The following is a 24887-nucleotide window of genomic DNA, read 5'->3' as shown; positions in this document are numbered from 1 at the left end:
TCTCTGTAAAGAACTTCCCCTTGACATCCAACCTAAATCCTCCCTCCCTCAACTTAAAACCATTTCCCCTTATCCTGCAGTTATCATCGACCCTTTCAAAGAGTTGATTCCCCTCCTGTCTGTAGGCTCCCTTTAGGTACTGAAAGGCTGCAATGAGGTCACCCCGCAGCCTTCTTTTCTCCAGGCTGAACAAGCCCAGCTCCCTCAGCCTATCTTCATAGGGGAGGTGCTCCAGTCCCCCTGATCATCTTTGTGGCTCTCCTCTGGACCCTCTCCAACAGCCCTCTGTCTTGTACTGCGGGCTCCAGACCTGGACACAGTACTCCAGATGGGGCCTCACAAGAGCAGAGTAGATGGGGACAATCACGTCCCTGTCCCTGCTGGCCACCCCTCTTCTGATGGAGCCTAGGATACCATTTGCTTTCCAAGCTGCAAGAGCACACTGCTGGCTCATGTTAAGCTTTTCATCCATCAGGACCCCCAGGTCCTTCTCTGCAGGGCTGCTCTCAAGGGACTGCACCTTCCAGTCTGTATGGATGCCTGGGATTCCTCTGGCCCAAGTGCAAGACTTTGCACTTTGCTGTGTTGAACCTCAATAGGTTCACCTTTCAAGCCTGCTGATGTCCTTCTGAATGGCATCCATTCCTTCTACTGTGTCAGCTGCACCACTCAGCTTGGTGTTGTCAGTGAACTTGCTGAGTGCACTTGATTCTGTCATTGATAAAGATGTTAAAGAGCACCAGTCCCAAGACAGACCCCTGGGGATGCTTTTCATTACCGGCCTCCACCTGGACATAGAGCCAGTGATGACCACCTCTGTCTGCAGCCTTTCAACCAGTTTCTTATCCATCAAGTGGTCCACCCATCAAATCCATATCCCTCTCAGTTGGAGATAAGGACGTGGTGGGGAACCATGTCACAGGCCTTGCTCAAGCCCACAAACACTTGAGCTGCTTTTCTTTTCCAGTACTCTCTGAAATGTTTATCCTCACCCTGCATCTCTATTACAAAATGCAAGCCCTTTTTACCTGGTCATTATTTTAGCTGGTTAACCTCCTTGAATCTTGAGGCAAGCATCTTATTTCACATGTTTTGCAACTGTGGTTTGAGACATCATGAAGTAAAACATATTTTGGTATGAACCTACTTGAGTGGAAATGAAAGACTGAACTCGAATTGATGAGATGCTGTTAAGGTCAACAATAAACATCTCAGTGATGAAGGTGGTGATTTGTGTTTCTGGGTACTTGTTACCATTTTATGCTCACTCTTAAATGCAGCAACAGGATTTCCACCTTAGATCTGTGTCTTGTTAAACATCTTTAGAACGGTACAGTGCATTTCATGCTTGAGAAGGCTAAAAGGATGAATGAATTCCATTCTCTCACTGTTTGGTGATGAACAGCTGGTAAGCACTGGCATTCAAGCTGAACTGAGGTTCTGTGGTATTTAAACCTGTACTGTCCTGTATCTGATGAGCAGTAATGTACGTTTCTGTTGCTAAATGTGTCAGTTCTACTGATTGCAGCACCCCGCAGGCTCTGTTCAGCACACCCTCTGATAGAGCAGTGGCTTCAAATAAATGCAATCATCTCTTCTTCTCCTTCCAGATTTTCAGAGAGGGTGATGAAACGTGATTCCTGTGTGATTTTCTGCAGTGTTAGGGAGAGCATAAATTAGTCTTTAATGCCCACAGTGCCATATGTCCAAACAAGCATACATATAGTTACCTTTTTGCAAGTAGAGGAAAAGAGTTCATGTCCTCTGTTCATCTCTTATTAGTGCTTTGCTAAACTTTCCGTAGAGTGCACGTGACTGAGCTGGCTAACAGCAGAGTGTATATTTAGCACTGCAGGAGTCAGCATCCTTTCATGCCTTAATTGCTGTAGTAACAGGAAACCATTTGTGAGTTACAACAAATGATGGAGATTTTTTTTTTCCTTTGCCGTCAACTTTTAGATTGTTGTTTCCCATTGGAATATTATAGGCATCCATCTGAAAATCAATGAAAATATTCTTTCAGCTTTGTTCTGCTGTATTTACTGAGGTTTTTGTTTTCCATTGCAGAATTAAAACTAAAAAGGAATAGAGGGGAAAGGATGTGCGACTCAGGAGTTCAGTCGTGGAGCTGTCTTGCAGTCCTCGAAAGTAAACACTGACTGATTCTGAACAAAGCGGTGCCTCACCTCTCATTTCCAAGCTCTTATCCAGAATTGTCTGCATTTTCTTACGAATGCCACCTGTAAAGGAGAGCCTCTCTTTAATAGGCACAAAAATTGTTTGATTTCTGGTTGTAAGCGAACTTTTGCTGTTCTCAGGCTGTGGGTGTGATTTCTGAGACAGCCCAGACAGTTTGGAGAGAACTGCTGCCTCAGTTCTTTGTCTGCAACAAAACCCACCCTAACTTTCTGATGAGAAATGCCTTGTAGTGAGACTGTTATAGCTCTCAATGATTAATATTTTTCATGTTCCTCCCTCATACCATCTTCATTCATCTTAAAAAGCGGGTCACTGTTTGAACTATAAAGCACTTCTTATATTTGTCTTAGATTTAACGATGCTCAGCTGTAGTACATTCCTTCATAGAGCAGCCCAAGCCACAGTGCCTGCTGTGCTGCTGCTTGTTTCCTGCCCTTGGGTGGCTAACAGATTTAGCTGTAAAACTTTATAGCAGTGCTATCTGCTATTTGAATGGAACGTAACAATACCAGCCTTTAGGCCTGCAGGTTTCCTTGTATTCAGATCTTAAAAAATTGATAATTCATAGAACTATGCTAACACTTTTAACAGACTGAAAAAATAATCCTCCCTGTAATGAATTGAGGCTTTTGTCAATGAAGAATAATAATCTTACAACTAAATTGCAGGTACTACCTTGGTTCAAATTGGCTACAATTGGCAGAGTTGATTTAAGCTGTTGGATATGGGCCATGTTGTGGATAAATTATATTATTTATGTCATCAGATTTATATTCCCCCTCTGGTTCTGGTTTAAAAATAAAGTATTTATTTAGCAAAAAGGTAATACTGTAGAATCAAAAAGTATTAAGAACAGATTTAAGGGAGTTTTAATTCCTTTTCTTGCTCAGCAGGCTTGCTAATTCAGGACTTGTGACCTGTATGGCACTTGAACCTTGGTTTATAACTTAATTTAAGGTAATGAATGTCAATTTGAAAAAGCAGTGTTACTTATTTAGCCATTTCATTTTATTTGTTCTGTGCTGACATGAATTCTGATGTCTGTTTTACTGAGCGATACAGAATGAGTTGCTGAATGGCTGTCCTGAAATTCCTTACTGGGTGCTTCTGTGCTTTTGGTTTTGGCTTTTCCCTTCTCCCCAGATGTGTACATTCTGCATTCTTAAATTCGGCCTCAATTCAGTTTTTGAACAGGAGCTTTGGGCTCAGTGTTTTTTCCCCTCATGTACAACAGCTGAAGGGCATATTTCCTCAGCTGAGCTCTCTGAAGACTTTTTTCCTCTTTCTGCCTAGCCTTGAAAGCATCTTGGAATAAATATGTTGTGAAATGCTTTCCAGAATAGGGTTGCTATAATTGTTTTTTCTTTTTTTTTATTGCTTAAAACATTTTATTAGTCCTTCACGAGACATGTTCACCTGGTGCCTTCATGTTCTGTAAAGTCTGTTATGTTTTAAAGAGGTGGTAATGGAAGTAATATTGGCTTTCATGCCAAAAAACGTTTGTTTTCATGTACTTTTTTTATCCAAGTAAAAGCAAGTTCTTAAGGTTGCAGCAGGAAGATGTTACCAACAGGATGAGTACACCTGGGTGCCTCCCTCCCTCAAATAATTATTTAGGGGGAATCCTACAGAAACAGATGAAGAGATTTTCACCTGTATTGAACCCCTCCCTGTTTCCCTTCAGCTTGTGCTGGCTCAGCTCTGCTCCTTCCCCAAAGTATTGTCACTCAGTTTCCCTCCTTCTCAGAGCATTCAAAGATATTCCCTATTTATGTTCTAAAGGAGACTTGTGTCATTTGTAGTTAATGTGAGCGTTAAAATTTCCATTGTTCATGGGTTTACAGATTGATTTTATTTTTTTTTCTTCCGCCAAACAATTGTCCTCAGCTCCTCCTTTTGGTAATAAGTTTCTGAAATAAATAATGCAGTGTTCTGGCTGCCTAATAGCTTTCTGACTACACCAAAGAGCATATAATTACGTAGAATGCCATGTGCTATCAAGCTCAGACAATATCAGTGGTAGTTAAGCCCACAAGACTAATGTTCAAGAACTCTGTTCTTCTTGATAACCAAGTAATTTTTAATCTACTGTATAATACCCCAAATTCATAGGGTAACTTATGACAACAAAGATGGTGAAGGATCTAGAGGGGTTGAGTGAGGGGACAGGAGAGGAGCAGCTGAGGACCATGGGTTACTCAGCCCAGAGGAGCTGACGGGAGGCCTGATGGCAGCTGCAGCTCCTCGCAGGGAGCAGAGTAGTGCTGTGTTCTGTTTGTGTGACAGCAACAGGGCCTGAGGGAGCAGCATGGAGCTGTGACAGGGGAGGGATGGGGGTCAGGGTCTGTACTAAAGGGTGGTGAGCATGGTCCTGAACTGCTGGAGCTCAAGAAGTATCTGGACAATTCTCTCAGACATACTGTGCAAGTTTTAGGTAGTCCTCTGTGGAGCCAGGAGTTGGACTTTACGATTGTTATAGGCTCATTCTCTGGGTATTCTATAAAATATTTTACTTGGTGCTTATCATAACCACACGTATAATCAATGAATATACCAATGTTATAATTATGAAATAAATAAGAGAGTTTGGCTAAGCAGATTATTATACCAAAAAGAGAATAGATAGAGTGCTTACCTTTGTCCTGCACTCACTGTAAAACTCCAAAGGAGAGATCTCCAGAAAAGATCCTTCCCTACTGGCAGTCAGCTCTTAAATGGGTCTAGGAGAGGTGCAGCCAGGCTCCACCCCTTCCTGCAGCACAGGTGAATTGCCTTCACCTGTGCTCCCGTGGCTGACTCAGTGCTCGCCTCAGATGATCAATCGGAGGTTCAGGTTGTGATTCAGCAGTTCCCAAACACCACATATTAAAATTAGGCAAGCTACAAAATAGGTCATGTCTTGAGAGCCTAAAGGAGTGTTTGCTAGGAGTCTGCGTGCTGTTACAGATTTTTATCACAAGATCTCTGTGTCTGGAGAGTGCGTCAGAACAGGCGGTACTTGGTGGGATGGATTCGGGGCCAGGAACCACACTGGTTGTTATAATGGCTTCCCATGGGAGCAGAAAGGGCAGCAGCCTATGACCTCCTGTGCTTGGATTCAGCACTTTGGGATTTTGTCCTTATCCAGAAGGATAAAAAGAGGGAAGCTTTAACAGAAATGTGATAACTGTGGCTCTTTCGTGGCCACGCTGAAGGTTCAGGAGCTCTGGAAATCAGTGACCTTCAGTAAATCTCCTGTGTTCACAGTGGCTCTGACTTTAGCAAATGCTGTGAGAATTGTTTTTCTATTTTCTGAGAAAAGCTTCTGAAATGACAGCAGCGATGTGTACAGAACGCTCATTCCATGCTCCTGTAAATGACTGTCTACCCTGCATAGATGGAGTAAGGCCAATTCTAGCCAGGTGCAGAAGTTTGTGTTGGAAAAACAGGTCCTATCCTTCCTAACAACAGCTAGATTTGTAGCATGACTTTTTCTGACTGTGGGGCACCAGTGCTGCATGCAGCATCAACATGTACTTTCAGGGTTCCCTGCTTGTACCCACAGGCTGCTCCTTGGGCCTGTCTCCACCCTGAGCTTCAGTGATACGAATTCCATGGTGTTTTCTAGGGGGAAGAAAACTTCTATGAGTTTCCTAGTATACAGGTTGTGCTTCTCTCACTTGTTTGCTAAGAGCAAGTGGTTGTGTCTGTGGGGCTTGGATATTTGCATCTTAGGCAGATGGAAGCAGCTCTTCAGCAGCTTGTTTGGAGTCCATGAAAGGCAGGTCCTGCTGGACCAGGCTAATCTCCTTCTACATTCAAGTGACTTGCTTGGTAGATGAGGGAAAGGCTGTTGATGTAGTCTGCTTAGACTTCAGCAGAGCCTTTGACACTATTTCCCATAGTATTCTCCTGGAGAAGCTTGCTGCCCATGTTTTGGACTGGTGCACTCTTTGCTGGGTAAAGAACTGGCTGGAGGACCTGGCCCAGGGAGTGGTGATGTTTGGAATTCAATCCAGCTGACGACTGGTCACAAGTGGTGTTCCACAGGGGTCAGTGCTGGGGCCTGTCCTGTTTAAAATCTTTATCAGTGATTTGGATGAGGGAATTGAGTGCACCCTCAGTAAGTTTGCAGATGATGCCAGCTTGGGAGGAAATGTTGAATTGCCTGACAGCCAGAAGGCCCTATGGAGAGATCTGAACAGGCTGGGTAGCTGGGCTGAGGCTAGTGAAATGAAGTTCAACAACCAAGTGCTGGGTCCTGCACTTCGGTCATAACAACCCCAAGCAGCACTACATGCTTGGGGCAGAGTGATTGGAAAGCTGCGCAGAGGAAAAGGATTTGGGGATGTTAGCTGAACATGAGCCAGCAGTGTGCCCAGGTGGCCAAGAAGACCAATGGGATCCTGGCTTGTATGAGAAATGGTGCAGCTAGGAAAGCTGAAGGGAAGCAGAAGCAGGGAGGTGATTGTCCCTCTGTATTTGGCTCTGGTGAGGCTGCACCTCAAGTGCTGTGTTCAGTTTTGGGCTTCTCACAACAGGAAAGACATTGAGACCCTCGAGTTTGTCCAGAGAAGGGCAGCAAAGCTGTGAAGGGTGTGGAGCACAAATTTTATGGGGAGCAGCTGAGAGAACTGGGATTGTTCAAGTCATAGACGAGGAGGCTTAGGGGAGACCTTGTTGCTCTCTACAATTGCCTGAAAAGAGGCTGTGATGAGGTGGAGGTCGTCCTCTTCTCCCAGGTAACAGTAATAAGATGAGAGGTAATGGCCTCAGGTTGTGCCAGGGGAGATTCAGATTGGACATTAGGAGAAATTTGTTTTCAGAAAGAGTGGCCAGAAATTGGCACGGGCTGCCCAGGGTGGTGGGTGAATCACCATCTCTGGAGCTGTTTAAGGGAAGTGTAAATGCAGTACTTGGTGTGCAATATTGGTGATAGGTGGGTGGTTGGATCAGATGACCTTAGTGGTCTTTTTTCTGTGAATCAGAGAGCTGTGGGTGCCACATTCTGTGCACCGCTTCAGCTGCACAGTGTTAGCTTCCTTCAGGCAGCTTCAGGAATGATGTTCTTCTAAGCTCTTTGTGGTTTAAGTCCATGGTACCTCAGATGTTCATAGCATGAGTGACCAAAGTGGATTTGTTATTACCAAAATCAGTGGTCTCAAATGTTGTAGTGTTTTTCTTTTGTTTTCTCATACTAGCTGTTAAATGATGCCTGCTCTCAGAACAGAAACGGTAACGTTTTCTTTTTGCAGACTGGAGGAAAGAAGCTTTTCTGCTGCATGCTTGGAGTACCCTTCAAAACAAATACTAAAATAGAGTTCTGTTTAGATATTTTTTTTTAACTAACTTTAGTGTTTTTTTCTAATTTTCTTGTTTAATTCTGCAATAAAGATGGCTTCTGGTAATGGGCTGTTCTGTAATGTATGCTGTTACTTGGCATAATCAGTTGAGTAGATTTTTGGCTTTTAATATCATAGTACTTATTATAAAAATAACAACAAAAAAATTGTAACAGAGCTACTTTCTGTCTGCTACCAAATTGGTAAATGCTTTATAATATATTAAACTGAATATGTGATGAACTAGCTAACTTTCTCATTTCATTTTGACTTCTCTAGAGAAGTTGGAGGTCGCACCACCGTCTCCAGGACAACTGAGACATGGTAAAATAAGAGTATTTGCTGAATGTGGTTCAGTACTGTGCAGTCTTTGTGGTCGGGTTGTTTTGTCTTTCTTTATGAGCCATCGGTCTGTCCTCATCCCCGTACTGCTGCAGAGTAGAAGAAAACCAAAGCAAGCACCTACAGTGCTTTATTTCATAGCACCTCATCTGGTGTGAGAATTCCATGTTATTTAACGAAAGTAGGACAGAAAGCCCAAACAAAAGAGCACTGTTCAAAGCCAGCAGCAAATGCTGTTGGTCTGAGCCAAGCTGCATTGGTGCTGTAGTACCCTGAAGATTTTTGTTTTCTTTTTAAGCTTAAAACTATTGACTTGCTGTGAGTTGCGTAGATGTTAAATACACTCAGATACTGCGGCAAAATTATACAGAAATTGGAAGTAGACTTGGTCTTCTTTATAAAATCATGTTTCTTCAAATTCTGATTTCTAAGTCATTTTATTTTTATGACTTAAACTCTGTCAGAGAGCAAATGCATCTAGTAAAATATTTTCCACTTTTAGGTATTTATGCTTATATATATATATTTTTTTTTCCCTTGATCAGTGGGGTTTTGTACACTCCATGGATTTAAAATTCTGTCAACTTCCCTGCAAATGTGATCCATGGTACAGCTAGGTACCCACATTTTGAAAGCCTTTGGCATTTATTTGTGTGCTTTTTTTGCAGTTAGCTTTTTGGTTTTTTTTGTCCTGCTATTTAAAAAGTTAATACATTCCATGCCTTAGTCTTTTATGTGTACATTCAAAAAGGTATATATGTTATTAAAAGGTTCTTAGAGCTAAGACCGTACGTGTTCAAATACCTGAGCATGAAATGTCTTGTGTGACATCAGTTTTTGTGGTAATGGATTCATAGTGATTTTTAGAAGTAAACCCAGAAGAGAGCCCTGCTGGTTTCTTCTCACCTGCTTGTGAAGTTCATACACTTTTCTTTCTTTCCACATATGTTTGCATCTCTGAAAGTTTATGAAGTGTGATTATTAATCCTATCTGAAATGGGGGAAAAACTAAATAGCTGCATTTTGAATTTAAAAAAAAAAAAAGAGTGAAAAGAACTGATTTTCTAAGCTGTGTTTCCAGTCAAGTAGTCTGTCCTCCGTGATGTATTTAGTATGCTAGCACCTGGAGGCAGTGCTCAGCAAATTCATACTGCTCTTTATAGAGGGCTTGTAAGTTAAAAGTTGAGAGGAAAAAATGGAGTAGAACAAAAAGGAGTAATACAGTAATACTGTACAAGTTAGAAATTATTCAGACTATGTAAGTAGTCTGGAGAGACTGCTTGGCAATCTTTATTGATACTGCAGAATCAATTGGAAGGATTGTAAGTAATATCAAAGCTTGTTCAGTATCAATTTTTTTTTTTACCTACTAACAGACATATGTGGCTTTCATCCAAAACTGTACAGGAATTTAGAAAGAATAAGTTAGTTCACATGGTTCTTCACAAGCCATTAACATGACTTGAGTAGCCAAGCTTGCCAGAAATAAAAATCAGACACTAACAGAGGTAGTAGGGAAAGGGATCTCCAATGTGTTGCCTTTGTTTCTCCTAACGGTGATATTAAACTCACATTTCAGTTGTTTGTGTGTACTGGTGAACCCTTTATAAATATGATCTCTTTGTTACTTATTTTTTAGTGTTCTTCCACAATGCATTACCTTTTGTAGGGTTTGGATTTTTGGATAACGCAATTATGATTGCTGCGGTAAGTTCATTATTTAATTCCCTAATCAAGCCAATAGTGTTTATATTGTACTAAATGAGAGCTTCAGGAAGACTTCTTTCCCTTTATATGAACTCAACTAGTTTCTGCTCTTAATTTTTCCACTAAAATTTGTGCTCTATTTTGACTTCGCAGAATGCAAAGTGTTGTTTTATCTTCTGAAGGCCAGTCTTGAAACAAATTTTATTGAATTAGGAAGCAACTTGTTTTTTTTCAAATCCATGCTTCAAGATACATTTATGATCATGTAGTTGATGCAGTTTTGTATCAACTAATTCTAATGTATTTATATCTAGGTCTTCAGTGTTTTTTTTATTCCCAGTGGTGCAAGCATTGTTGGTGTTGATGCTCATTTGTATTGATGTAGTATGGTGTTGCTGAGTAATGAATGCTCTTTAAACATTTTCAGTTTATTTGGAAAATGCAGTGGGCTGGTGAAACAGGAAGATGATTCAAGACCAAATATGCTGTTCCTTGGGTGGAATTATAATTGACAATGTAATGTTAATCATGGGATAACTCAAGCGGGAAAGGATTGCAGGAGCCCCTATGCCTCTAGTCTTGCTCTTGATTTGGACCTTTTTAGGGTCTTTAATCTAATGTCTTACTCAAAGCAGGATTGGCTGAAAGATCAGATCAAGTTGTTCGTGGTTTTATCAGGTGGAGTCTTGAAAAGCTCTAAGGGGAGAGATTGTGCAACCTGTCTGGGCTGCCTCTTCCAATGCCTGACTGTCCTCATTATGAAAAACACTTTCATATCCTGCACAACATCCTTGACTTTAAATTGGAGAGACATAAGTGTGACAGATGGACCACTTGGTGGGTAAGGAATTGATTGGATAATTGCACTCAGAGTTGTGGTCAGTGGCTTGATGTGCAGGTGGAGGCCAGTGACGAGTGGCATTCCTTAGGGATTGGTTTTGAGTTTGGTGCTATTTAACATCTTTGCCAGATGGCACAGACAGTGGGATTGAGTGCACCCTCAGAAAGTTTGCTGGCACCCTCAGAAAGTTTGCTGGCAACATCAAGCTGTGTGGTGCAGTTGACGTGCTGGAGTGAAGAGATGCCGTCCAAAGGGGATCCTGACAGGTTAGAGAGGTGGACCTTTGTGAGCATCATGAAGTTTAACAAGACCAAGTCCAAGGTCCTGCATCTGAACTAATACAGTCTCAAGCACAGAGAGCAGACCTGAGGAGAAGGATTCAGGGGGTGTCAGTGGATGAAAAACTGAATGTGAGCTGGCAGACCAGAAAGCCAGACGTCCCCTAGGCTGCATCAAAAAAAGTATGGCTAGCAGGGTTTGAGGGGTGGTCATTCTCTCCTACTCAGCTCTCTTGAGACCCCGGAGTATTGTATCCATGTCAGGTGGGCCCCTTCTGTAAGAAGGACATGGACTTATTGGAGTGGCTCCAGAGGAGGGCTGTGAAGGTGCTCAGCGGGCTGGAGTGCCTCTCCTATGAAAACAGGCTGAGGGAGCTGGGCTTGTTGAGTTTGGAGAACAGAAGGCTCTGGGTAGACCTTACAGTGTGCTTCTATGACATATAGGGGAGCCTACAGGAAGGATGGGGGGAAGACTATCAGGATTTGTGGTGATAGAACAAGAATTTTGAACTAAAAGAAGGTAGTTTTAGATTATATATAAGGAAGAAATTCTTTACTTAGAAGTGGTAAGGCACCAGAACAGATTGCCAAGGGAAACTGTGGGTGCCCCATCCCTGGATGTAAGTGTTCAAGACCAGGCTGTATAGGACTGTGAGCAGCCTGCCCTCGTGGAAGGAAACCCTATCTGTGGCAGGGGGACCAGATGGTGTTTAAAGTTTTCTTCATCTGAAAACATAAAGGAGATATGACACTACATTTTATCTGTTTGCTCAGTATTTCTGGAAGTTTGCTTTCAGAGCTGTTATGTTAAGAATTAGAGTGAAAAAAAATGGTATGCAGAAATGGAGATTGCTGTTTTAGGAGGTAATGTAAAATATTAAAAGCGTAACTGAAGTAGCTTCTTGTTGTAGGGGTGATGCATATGCTGGGAGTATAAGAGCTGTGCAGATCTAATAGAAGTAATGTCCATTTGTCCTTTCAATTTTGACATAAGCAGTAAGTGATGCTTTACCAATTGAATTGATACTCTATTTTAAATCCATCTCCATCAAATAATGAGAACTCTTATTTTTCAGGGAACCCAAATAGAATTGTCAATTGGAGTTGTCCTAGGAATCTCAACCATGGCAGGCAAGTAATAAAAATGGAGTATGCATAGTCTGATGTGACACATTCTTGTATTTTATACTGAAAGTAGGCCACAGGGCTTGAAATGGCTCTTCTTTAGTCTTGAAGCAGCAGTCTTTCATAATAAATAAGAATGTGTTCTATTTGCAGAAATAGGATTTCATTTCAAATACATTCTGAAATTCTTGGGATTTATTTGTTTGTTTTAATCTGAAAGTCCAAATCCTGGGTCACTTAGAAAAGTACGTTTGCATTTCTGTAATGGAACTGCTTTTAAATTCCCCAAGATCTAATATTAATGTACCTATTTGCGAGTGGCTGTTTGCTTGCAGTGCTAAGTGAAGATCAATGTTTGATGTCCCTCTGCTGTGTTGTCCAGGGTTCTCAGTGATTTTCCTGCCTCTATGCAAGGTGCAGAGGCAGCTCTGCTCTCCAGCGCTTTGCTAAAACTAATGAGCTCTGCTTCACTGCTTCTGTGCCTTGGCAGTGTGAGAGGAAAAAACTGCTTGTGAACACATTAACTGCATTAAGGTGTAGCATTGCTTGAAAGCACACAGATAGCTTGGATGGAAGTTTGTACAGCAGAACAAGTTAATCTTCTGGAAATTTGCAGCCCTCCATTGCAATGAAAAACAGGCACAAGCAAGAGTGTATCTTTAAGATCTCCTGTGAAATCATGTATTTTAAATGTGTAACTTTAAAGTGTTATGTATTCAATTGCATGTAATATTTATTCCTAAGCTGACACAGTGTATAGAAATGATACCTGCTTTTGAATTGCTGAACAAAGCTGTATTTGCTCTATTTCCAGTGCTTCTGTGCCTCTCGAGGCACTGCAGGGCTTTTTTGGTGTCCAGTGGGAGCTGGGTGAAGCTCAGCTGTGTGTGGCCTTAGTTGGCTCTGATCTGAAAAGTTTTTATGCCAATTTCCGAGTTGTCTTTTTGCATTTGTGAAGTCTTCAAGTAAGCTGAGGAAAAACGTCGCTATTCTGTGGCTGTTATTCCAAATTGTAATGAAGTCAGAAGATAAGCTCAAAAATAAAATTTCTTGTAGTTTTCTCTGCAGTGTGTACTGATAAGAGCCAGGGCCTGTAGCAGTGGGTGTAGAAGGATGTTGGTTGCTTTTATTCAGTATTAATATTTTGGCTTCCTTCCTCTCATCACCAGCTGCTGCTTTGGGAAACCTTGTTTCAGATTTAGCTGGACTGGGGTAGGTCTGAATTTAAGAGTATTTTTTACTCCTTTGTAACCAGTGCTGGTGCTGCTGAACTAAAACATACAAACTGTTGAAGTTGTGGGGTTTTTTTGTTTTTCTTTTTGTTGGTGTGCTGTTTTCTTTGTTTGTTTGTTTGTTTTCCTTCTCTAGCTCTAGAGTTGTGCTTCAGTAAACCACATGACATTTGATTATATTATTGAGGCCAAAACTGCAATGCTGTAGTTTTGAAACAGAGACTAACTCTTCCCATTACATATTGTATATTTAAGTGGTAACATTGGGATTTAAAATTGGTGTTTAACATGATTCGGTGCTGCCATGACAGAATGTTACCTCCTCAGGCTTTCAGATCTGAGCATGTAACAACACGTCCTTCTCCTGAGATACAGCAAGAATTGCAAATATAGTTGCTATATCTGAGAAGAAGGGAATAACTTCAGATCTAGATGTATCTATTTGCTGCCAGTAACTCAGTATTTTACTCTGTTGGATATAAGCAGATGCATTTTGCTTTTTAAAAGGAAATTTCTGAGTGGATCCTAAAATAAAATTGTTTCTTTCATTTTCCCTCTAGTTTTTTTTTCTTCTGCAAATAAAAACACTTATTACACAAAAGTGTGAATGATGTGCAACGTTTTTTTCTTGCAAAGGTTGCTTGCAAGCTGTTGTGTTGTACAGTAACATTAAAGCCGGTCTTGTCTCACTGTTTGAAGAACCTCTGGAAATATGGCATATTAAATCTGTAAGAAAATTAATAGATTTACACTGATTGCAAAAGTGTTAGAAATTTGAATACTTTCCTTTATTTACCTCTCCATTGCTTTATCAGTGTGCTGAAGGAAAGGCTATTTTCAGTGCTTTAAATAGTTCAAAATCCTTTCCTGAAGACACTCTCATGTCCCAAATAATTTGTTCTTGGTTTCTAATTCTTCCAGTCTTGCAGGTTATGTAGAAGCTTTGGCTTCACGGCTGGGTCTCTCAATCCCTGATCTGACACCCAAACAAGCTGACATGTGGCAAACACGTCTTAGTGCACACTTGGTAAGTAACCTGCAGGCACCCTTTGTGGGGATCCTTTTTCTTTAAACCAATACATGATAGCTCCTTTTGTCACCCTTGCCATTAAGTATTTAATAGCTGCCAACACCACGAAGATTTCCTGGAAGGTCTGATTGAGAGCCTGTATCAGCATCAGCAGTTGGGCTTAGGCACTTTTTGTACACAGCAAGCCACAGGTGGCTGGTAGTATGGATGATCTCTGCAGTGACTGCATGTGTGCTGTGCAGTTACCTTGGTTGAGCTCTGGCTGCTGTCTGCTAAAAAATGCCTCAGCATTACCTTTAGTAGTTTAACCCCTATGCGTTCTTTATCAAGTGCTTGTTAGTTGTGCATCTGTGCTATTATATATTAGTTTCTGTTGGTTTGTGATTAGTTTGTATACAAAATTAACTTTTATGTGAGTAAACCTTAGCATTTGAACAGTGTTCACTGCTTGGGCTTACCGTAACTTCTACAGTTTTGGGGCATTCACTTTTTCAGATCCTGGATTTTCAGGATGATTACTTTGTGAATGTCAGCTTCACCAGTAATAATGTTAGTTTATTTTGGTTAAAGAAATGGGTTATTAGAAACTGAGTCAGGAGACAGGTAATTCTTTCACTTTGCCAGAACAAAATTTCATGTGGGAAAATCACTTAGCAGATTTAAGGGAATAGAAATAATGCTTTCTCAATAAAAGTTAGGAAAAAGTCTACTTCTAGCAGCAATAAATGAAGGCATTGAGCAGGGAAGAAGTGGTTTATTGTCAGTAGGCTGCCCTCTAGTCTGTCCAACATACAAGCTTTCTTACTGAAAGCTGAGTCTGTGGCTGTTGTGAAAGATGAGTCTGTTATTCTATGACAGTTTGTTCACAGCACTTTTCTGTGTAAAGAGTTCTGAATGTCTTGGTCTCTATGCTAGCATTCTTTCCTGTCTTTTTATTATTTACTGCTGCATGAAGTTTCTCAGCACTATTCATTTGCTGCTGCTGACATGCCTTCAGATGTTGTGTCTTTAATTTCTTTCCTCTCCTGTTGACTTTTATATCTAGGTAGATTGTGAAATCTTTTCCAATTATTTATTTTTGTCTTCACCTCGTGCCTTTACAAACTGTCACGTTGCTCACTTCTGACCTTGATGATAATTTGCATTACCAGATTTAAGTGAATGCTTCTTGCAGTTGTGCCTTAATTTTGTTTATCCTTCCCCATCTTCCTGCTAACCCTTTGAATCTTGAGTTCCTTGCTTATTTATCACATGTGCATCTCCTGATGAGTCATTCCTCTCCTTTTTATTTAGAATTGTCTTTTATCACACAGGATTATCTTTTAGCACAGGATTTCTTAATTTGCTTGTTACACACACTTGTCTCTCTCTCACAGTCTGTTTTGAGTCTGCATGCTAGGAAAAATGTCACTCCCTACCAAAAGCTAGAACAGAGTGTCATTGTCTTGATTTTGGTGGTACTGCACACAAATAAGTAATAATTGATCCGTGAGAAACTTAATTTTTTCCCTCTTTCTCCAGGGTAAAGCTATTGGAGTGACCATTGGCTGCATTTTAGGAATGTTTCCTTTGTTGTTCTTCAGTGATGAGGAAGAAAAACTGGAAGAAAAAAATTAACATTTTTACAAGACGTATACAGATGTAAACTAACGTACCTCAATTACTCAATTATGCTGTCAATATTTAGGAATTAACAGACAGTAAAAATGTATAGACTTGGGAACAAAACCTTCAGCATGTCATTTTATGGAAACACTAATTTATTGTGGCTTTGTTGTGTTCAGTACTTCTTTTTATAAGATACCCATTTAGCTTTCTATTTAATGTACATTTTTGAAGTGTTTTCACTTATGGCAAATGATGTTTACCACTTCCCCTTTTGACATTATTCTTTAACAGATTATTACTTTAATAGTCCACCGTGGATGACAGTAACACTCTTGAGTTGCATATTGGTTGCTTAACAGATGTAATTGCATGACAAAAAATTTGCAGCTGTTCATCAGGTCCTTCAATACAGATTATTAAGGAGGTCAGTTACGAGTGATTTGAAGATCCCTCACTTGACAAGAAGGCTGAGTGCCCCCTCACCAACTCTTGTTCTGCACTGCTTTGACATCAGATATTTCAGTGATCAGCATCAGTCTAATTTGCATTCTTTATAATTCTGAATCTCTGAATTGTCATCTGAGGTGATCATTTTAATGCCCTGACCAAGGTAAGTGATTGCAGTATAGTATCCTTTCCAAGTTCATCTTTAGTGGTGTCTTAACACTGCCTTCTGTACTTCTGTATTAATGTCTCTTTTTTTCCCTTTTTTCTTCCTGGTAAACAATAACTTGAGAATTCAGTTGAGCTCTCCTTAAGCTTGTCTACCTGAGCTTCTCGTGTATTATCAAAGAGTTCAGATTTCCTAATTCAAAAACGCTTTTTTCTTTTTTTCTTTAAAAAAGTTCTGTTTAAAATGAAGCGTGAATGGCTGATGAGGGCTGACAAGGCTGGGGAGCCTTTCAAGATTGGATGAGTATTGGCATTGCAAGTTTGTGATGGGTGGCTTAAATGAAACAATAAAGTATTCATATGCTGTCAGTCTGGATCAGAGGACCTGGTTTGCAGATTATAACGTCGTATTTATGAGTAAACTTTTTTTTTTTTTTTTTTTTGCTGTGAGACTTCTGAAAAAAAACAAAAGAAAAAGTAAGACTTGAGGCCTTCTTCCTGTTCCTGCCTTTTGTTTTTGCAGTCTTATTGGATGTATAATAGATCTGACAGTGCAGTCACATGTAACTGTGCTTTTTTATATGTTCATAAAGTGTAATTACAATTATCAAGAGAATTTCAGGATCCACCTTGCCAAATAATGATGCGAAGCTGATAACTATTTGGAGGGCTTTCTTACCTCTTTCAATACCATTTGGAAACAAGATTAAAAAGAGGCACAGCCTAGGCACTTTGAAAGTTCTGTCACTGGAATTGTTAGCACTTCTGAAACCAACAAATAAATGGTTTAAAAGAAAATTCCATCCCATGATTTTTATTTGCTAAACAGTCTTATTGTAACATGTGTATGTTTACAGAGCTCACTGCTTATCTCTTGGCCATAAATCTGTCTTCTCTGTTCTAATTTCTAGAAGCCCTTAAACAGCAGTACTGAAACTTTGACACCAACCTTTAATGAAGGTCACCATGATACATCTCTTTGTGAAAAGCAGGCTCTGAAAACTTGGAGACAGTAGGCCAGGTAGCATATGCTGTCTTTTGTGTATTAATCTAATCCTGATCAAACTGTAAAACTGAAAGAAATCTCAGCTGAGCAAGAGTAACACTAAATACAGAAGTGTTCTGGCTTGCATTTTCAAAGTGGGAAGCTTTTCTTTAAAAACAACAACAACAAAGAGAGTCCTGTTAGAAAATTATGCACTTCACAGGAGTGGGTTTACAGTATGTGAGTAGTAAAGCTTTTTTGCTTGTGTTTTTGGTTGTTTTGTTTTGTTTTTTTTTTTCATTTAATTTTATTTTTTTAGCTTGCCTTAAGCTCTGACTTTTCTCCCTGTGTATTTCTGTTTCTGGTATGTTTCTAGAAAAACTGTATGTTTTTTTTTTTTTTTTAATGGAAATACACATTAAAACAATTTTGCATAACTTTTTTGTATTTTTTTTAAATGAGAATTCCAGTGGTGTTTCCCATTAAATACTGGCATCTTCATTGGAATCTTTCAGGAGCGGCCAAACCTCTTTCTTTGCTGTCATTCTAACTGGAACAGTCATTTCATCACTCTTTTTCAAAGGTCTTAAGAATAATCAGAAGGCTGTGTCAGCTCTTGTGGTAGCATTCTTTTTATAATGGCAATAGGAAAGCTCATGTACTATTGTTTAATAGTTTTGCATGTAAATTGATGACATTGTATCGCTGTATGTCAAACTACTGTATTTCAACCGACGCCTTTAAGGAGAATTAATGAATACCATCAAAGAAATCAGTTGTGTTTTGATATCTATTTGATATTTATAAATGTGGCGGGTGACATACGATAAGAAACCTTGAGTGCTTCAGGTGCTTGTATGATGTTACAATCAAGGTGACTTTTTGGGTTTCAGCATTTGACATAAATAAAAACTGATTTGAGAAACATAGTGGCTCAGAAGGTTGAGAGAAAGCGTTTGTTGGGGCCAAGGTGCAACCCTAAACACAGTAGGGGTGGTTTGCTTCGCCTGTGGGATCTGCTTTTTTGTGGATGTGCAATTGTTTCATGTGAAGTAGAAGATTTGTGCCTGATCCGAAGGTGTCTCCTGATAATGAAAGAATTGTTTTTCTGGTGTTTCTAGTTGAAAGTAATCCCCATTGCTCTGATCATTGTCTAAAAATATGTAACTGAAAAGACAGAGCAATAACAAAAGTCTCCTCTTTGTTTTCTGTTGTTTTCTCCTTCCTTAATAAAAGGAAATCACACTCTCAGAGTTACTGAGCAGCTTTAGTATTACTCTGTTTTTACTCTGTCAAGCTTGTCCTGACTTAACAGGAGTTTTTCTTGTTAAAGGGCTGGTAGACATGAAATTGTCTTTATTTTAAAATACTGTATTTTATTGTAACTTAAAATGTATTTTCATTTTTACTGTATGTTATCCCTAGGGAGAAAGAACACGCATCTGGTAATGTGGTTACCCAGTTCTGCTTGCTGATATTTTCTCATTCATGTACTTTTACATAAATTATTTGAATTCAAAAAATGTGTTTTGTATTGTCTTTAATTAAATTGCCAAACTTTCTGTAAACTTTTGAATTACAGCAGATCTGTTCTGTTTCTTTATTAGACCACGTGCTGGAGGGGTAATTTAATGGCTTGTGGACATTTGGTCTCAATTAAGAAAGTGAGTTTATTATGTAAATTTTAAATAAGAGTCCCATTGCTGCTGATGGAGGAGATTAGCACCAAGGAGTAGTTGACTTTTGTCTTGTCCTGTTTGGAGGAGAAAACTTCAGCAGTTAATATGTTCGTATGGTAAATTAGCAGCATTTCTGATTACTATTAGAAGTTCTGTAGTAACTGAAATTCGTATGCAAACTGAGGTTCTTCTGAACACTCCTGAACTTTGGAGCTCTACAGTGCTTACAGCTGTCACTAATCCAGCCAGCATACTCAGACATTTTATGTGGTGTAGTGATAAGCTGACAGAGTGGCTGTTCTTAAACCACAGGCCTTAATAAAGTTTTGAGGAGTTGTTATCCTGTGCTGTCTCTCTGATGGTTCTGGAATATTTTGACCTAAAACATTAAGGGAATAACCATGGATAATCTAGGTTGCAGTTAATGATCTTGTAATACAAATTCAAGTTCCTGTTTGAGAGTTTTTATTTAATGTTTCTCAAGGCTTTTAACCCTTATCTGAGTGTTCAAAAAGGACCCTTGTCATCTGGAGTGTCTTTCAAAACAGTATTGAGGGGAGTGGGAAGGGTTTGGGGTAAACTTGACTGCAGAATCCCAGTCAAAAGCAGAAAGTTGTTTTGTTTTACTTTGAAAGACAGCTTCCTCTCTTCACAACCAAACCCACCTTATAGGCAAATCTGTTCACGTCCTTCTCCAAGCCCCCTGAGTGAGTGTGGTCAGGAGCATAGCACATCCATGAGCAAGGCAGTCTGTGTGCCTTGCATGTGTTAATTCAGAACAATTACCTGGGGTAGCAATATGGAGTGCAGAGCATTATTGTAGGATAGTCTCCTGTAAATAGATGATGCCAAGATAGGCTGCTTGCAGCAGCATGAAGAGAACTGGCTGGGAGTATTTATGGTTTAACAGTCTTCACCTTAGTAGTCACCGAGCATCTAAGCAACTGGCTTAAATATAGATGCAGCTATGGATACTACTCCAGTCTCAAGAGTTGCTTCTTCTGTCTTCTGGATGCAGCTGTCAGAACAGTTATAGAATCATTAAGGTTGAAAAAGGCCACTGAGATCATCTAGGTCAACCGCTGACCCATCACCACCATGCCCACTAAATCATGTCCATGATCTGCTTCAGTGCTGTGATTTTCCTGTGTACGTGATTTGTACCAAATAGTGTGTGCATAGATAATGCCTATGGCACTGACAAGTGCAGCAGTGATAGCTGCTTCCCTGTCTGTGCTATCTTTTGTGCAGTAAATTGCATCACAGTACAGTAAAAGGAAATGGGAGGAGTGAACTGAAGATTTGAACCAGCTGTATGACCCAGTGCAGTTTGTACACCTTTGTTCGTGAGCTGTATAGGCAGCTCTGAAGATTGATCACAACAGCCTTCATGATAACGTTGCCGTCTATAGCATACTGATTTGTGTCACTGATCATGGTCCTTAGTAATGCTGTTTAATGACTACCATTGTAAAGGTTCTGGTTGTTTGGTAACAACTCCATCATAGGTAGACGGCCAGAACAGAGGCTTTTTGGCACATCTTGGTTTCCTGGAGCCTACCAATAGCAGATTTGGAGGTGAGATGAGTAAAAAATGCCATTGTATCTCTGTGTCATTGCAAGAGTCAAAAATCTGTACAGGAAAAGAGGCTGCTGTCTGTCCAAACTTTTTCCTGCATTAATAATAAAGAATTTGGAAGAGGAGTGCTTCAATGTGATAAATGTGTTTGTATTTTCATCTTTAAACTCTTGACCTATACTGTTGCAGAACAGCTTATGGTCTATCCCTTATCTTCGTAAGTTTTAAACCTACAAGCATTTGTAATGAGTTTGATTGTTCTGAGCAAGTCTTTCTGAAATACTACTTGCATCTAGGGGAAATGCAGTGTCCCCCTTTGCTACCCTCACGCTCTTTTTTCTCCTAAATACTGCATAGAACTTACGCAGTGTCCAGTGTATAACTTATCCAATGAATGTGAAGCCAACTCTTACTCGTGTTGGAGTCAATGTCACAGATAACTCCTGTTCACTGGTTTGTCTCAGTGATCTTTTCTGGATGAATCCGGCTGCAGTAGGAAGATGTTTTTGGATGGAATCTGGTACTGTTCACTGACTCGAGTATCAGAAAGATTAAAAATCATGCAAATTATCTTGTGTTGCCTTGGTCTAAATGGAGTTGTTAGTATTTGTATTTGAACTACTTTACAGAAATTGCTGAGTCTCTTCTTGCTGTGCTGTAATAGCAATCTTCTCCATTTTTCCTTCCCCAAAATCCTGATTCTTTACATCTTAGAAGAAGCAATGGCAGCTGAAAGTAATGAGGTTTCTCTGAACGTGAAGGCCATTCATCTGGAAACTTAGATTTTTCTTCTGTGAATGGCACTGCTTATTGAATCCTCTCAGGATCTTGTGTTCCAGGCTTGATGTGGCTCCACTTGCAGAGGCTCAACACTTAAATTTAAAGGTAGGTTGAATTAGGCGAATGTTTGTCCTTAAAAAGTGAAAATGATGTTCAGAGTGAGGTTTTAGAAGGTTTAGTGACATCTGTCTTCATCTCTTATACTGGAAGTGGAGGAACAACACTTTACATGGTGTCATGTTTAAGAGGAAAGGCACTAGACACTGACCATTTCCTATAACTATCAGTTAGGTCCAAGGCATTTCATAGCTCTCTGTTGCAGGGCTCCTTCACCTGAGATTTCATGACTGTTAATTACTACTGCAAGAGGGTTGGGAGCACTTCTGTATGTGTGTGCAAAGCCAAGCTGCTGTGAAGTATCATACCTCTTTGAAGTTATTTACAGTTTTAAACCTGATGTATTTTCTTGAGTTTTGTTTTCTTGATACTGTATCAGTGATTTGTCTTCCCTTATGAAAAGTGCCCTATGTTTTTGCCTGTAGGCTGTAAGTCATTCCAAACCTAATTATTATTAATGGCTGATAATAGATTCTTTTCAAGTGGATTATGAAGTATCCTGACTGGGACCATTAACTTGTTAGAAAACATGTATCCGAAGAGTTAGACTTGCTGCATTAGACCTACTGCTGCTGCTCCTGTTGGGAAGAGGCCATAGCTGAGCAGAGTGGCAGTGTGGTAACAAGAACGTGTTCTTGTCTGCGCAGCACTGCGGCTTGGGTTTGGCAGGGTGATCCCTTTGCACACCGGTGATACTTCTCTTTTGAGAAGATGGCTCGTGTGTTTGTTCCACATGGGAACGAGGAGGAAGTGGAGGAGAGTGGGATTCTGTCAGGTCTTTTTCCCTACACAGGAGTGCATAGAGCTTCTGCTAAAAGGTGAAAATATAATAATTTGAATTCGTGCTACTTCTCTGCTTTACACTGTGCCTCAGAGTGCTTTCAGCCTGCTGAGAAACTGGAAAAAAGATCTCATGAGGCTTCTCTCCCTGTGGGGCTTTTCTGTATGTCTCAGCTGTTTAGCTGCCAATATTCTATATGTGGAGGTAACACTAAAAGGAGAAATGATAGTAACATGTGCCCCTTTTGAGCACAGGAGCTCTTGCATGAGATAAGTCCATGCATAAGGAAAGTGATTACAGGTGATTTATCTTTTCACTACACATAAAAACTTGTTAGATATTAAGGGAAAAGAGCCCGTTTTTGTGAAGTTTCAGGATGGATGCAGCTCTGCAGGTGATTTGTTCTGTTTCTCTTATTCCTGGTTCATCCCCCAGCAATTGCTTGTACCTCTTCATGCAGGAGCACTACAGGGTGCAGATTTTCTTCCACCTGTTTTCACCTTTGAGAGTGCTAAAACCTGTGAGTGGCCACAGGACTGGGAGAAGCTGATTCCAGAGCCATTGCTTGTCGGTTAATGTAGTAAATGGTAATGCTGTTGATGAGACACAATTAAATCTTGATTGTCTTTCATAGTCTTTTCCAGTTGATGTGTAAATGCAGTCATACAGTGGGGCATTGTTTCTGGGAAAGCAATTTATTTGGTGGGATCACATTAGATTTGAGAAGGTGGCAGGATGGGAAATAGGGCAGTTGTTTTTGTATGTAATAAAACGAGAGGAGGCTTCTCCCATTTGGCACCGGGAACCTGAATGTCATTTAGAATAACTGTTTCCTTATCTCTGCTACAGATGAATGGTTTGGCTCTGATTTAGAAAATTAAAATGTCCTGGGAAATCAAAAATGCAGGTCAGTCAGGTGGTATGTCGTTGCCTTGGGTGCTTACATGCTCAGGCACAAATATCCTACAGGCTCCAAGGATCGTGCATGTTTTGAGCATTCCTGAAATGGGATTTCTCTGATTTCCGTGTTGCTGCTGTACTTCATCTGGGTTACAAATCCCACTGCCCCTTTACTATAGAATATACATAGGATGTCACCAGCATGCAATATCTTGACCAAAAAATACGATGTTTATCCTTACTGTATTCTGATGCTCTGTAAGCCACGGTGGCTCTTTGGAGTGTGTTGTAGTTTCAGGCCTACCTTTTGCTCAGTTTGCAAAAGTTTAGATCTTCCTCGCCTGTGCCCATTGCTTTTGATCAGTTAAATTATGAATTGTGTGAATCACATGGCATGTGAAGTTGACTTTATTTCAAAATGAAATCATCAACTCCCTTCCTGAAAACTAGTTTTTATTGTAGAGAAGCTTAGAACTTTAATTGCAATTGGAGTGGCTTGATGGCAAGGGCAGTGACAGGGAAACAAATGACCTAAGAATTTACAGCAGGGAAGATCTCTTCTGTCTGATTGTTCTCCGTGACATTTTGTGTGGGTAGCAAATTACAACTTTTGGTTTTCATTTCGGCTTCTGTGACAGAAAATGCAAATGCCACGTGTGGCACAACAGCGGGGCTCTCTGTTGTAAATGACTATGCCTGAAAAGTGCAATCTGTTTTAAATAATGTATTTTATTGATGTCTGTGGGTTGTGGCTGACAAACAAGGATCTTAAGAGCATATTTGTAACTCGAATGTTGTTAAATGCTGTCAGTTGCCAAAAAAGACTTAGGGATCCTGGTGAATTAAAAACTTCATGAGCCAGCAGTGTGTACTTACAGGCTGGATGGACGGTGGTGTCCTGGGCTGCATCAGAAGAGTGATGGGCAGCAGGGAGAGAGGAGATTGTACCACCTCTACTCTGTCCTTGTGAGACCCATCTGGAGCTCTGTATCCCTTAATATCTGCACTTGGGGCCCTCAGCAGAGGAAGGATGTGGAGCTGTTGGAGCGGGTCCGAAGGAAGGCCACTGAGATGGTCCAAAGGTTGGAGCACCTCTACTGTGAAGACAGACTGAGGGAGCTGGGCCTGTTTAGTCTGGAGAAGAGCAGGCTGCAGGAAAACCTCATTATGACCTTCCAGTATTTAAAGGGAATTTATTAAAAGGAGGGAAATCAACTTTTTACAAGGGTAGATGGTGTTAGAACAAGGGTGAAAGGTTTTAAACTAAGGGAAGGAAGATTGAGATTAGATGTCAGGGGAAATTTTTTCACCGTGAGGATGATGAGATACTGGAACAGGTTGCCCGAAGACGCTGTGGATGCCCCATTCTTGGTGTTCAGTGGTGAATGGGGCCCTGGGCAGCCTGATTTGGTACTAGATCTAGCTGTTGGCAAACCTGCCTGCAGACAGGGAGGTTGGAACTTGATAATCCCTTCAAACCCCAGGCATTCTATGTTTCATCTGAAAGTTGACATCATGTAAGGCAGACCAGCTAAAAGCCAGCAGTGTGAGCTTGCAAGTAACAGGCTATGTTAGAGGTGAAATTAAAATGTCAATTTGTGGGAATATTCTGCAATTGCATGTTCAGTGTGGGGTACCTCATTTAATGAAATCCTGAAGAATGAAATTAGGAAGAAAATTCAGAAAGGAAATGAACTCTTCCTTCAAGAGCTCAGAGAAATACAAACAAGTTATTAATTTTATTAAAATAACTGAGAAAATGAAAGCAGTA

At 40.3% G+C, this 24887-nt stretch overlaps 1 protein-coding gene across 2 annotated transcripts in view; it reads left to right on the top strand.

Moving 5' to 3' along the window:
- TMEM65 (transmembrane protein 65) overlaps positions 1-17093 on the top strand; it is a 31524-nt gene extending 14431 nt beyond the window's left edge. For both annotated transcript variants that reach the window (XM_085221652.1, XM_085221653.1), the window contains 6 exons: positions 7800-7844; positions 9502-9569; positions 11765-11819; positions 12983-13025; positions 13967-14072; positions 15597-17093. In XM_085221652.1, the coding sequence (XP_085077778.1) occupies positions 7800-7844; positions 9502-9569; positions 11765-11819; positions 12983-13025; positions 13967-14072; positions 15597-15692 (413 nt within the window). In that variant the 3' untranslated portion in view covers positions 15693-17093. The remainder of the gene's footprint in view (positions 1-7799; positions 7845-9501; positions 9570-11764; positions 11820-12982; positions 13026-13966; positions 14073-15596) is intronic.
- Positions 17094-24887: the final 7794 nt, after the last annotated feature.

The sequence above is a fragment of the Meleagris gallopavo genome, chromosome 3, assembly GCF_905368555.1.
Source record: "Meleagris gallopavo chromosome 3, MGAL_WU_HG_1.1, whole genome shotgun sequence".
In the NCBI taxonomy this organism is placed as follows: Eukaryota; Metazoa; Chordata; class Aves; order Galliformes; family Phasianidae; genus Meleagris; species Meleagris gallopavo.
This window is presented reverse-complemented; position numbering and strand designations above follow the sequence as displayed.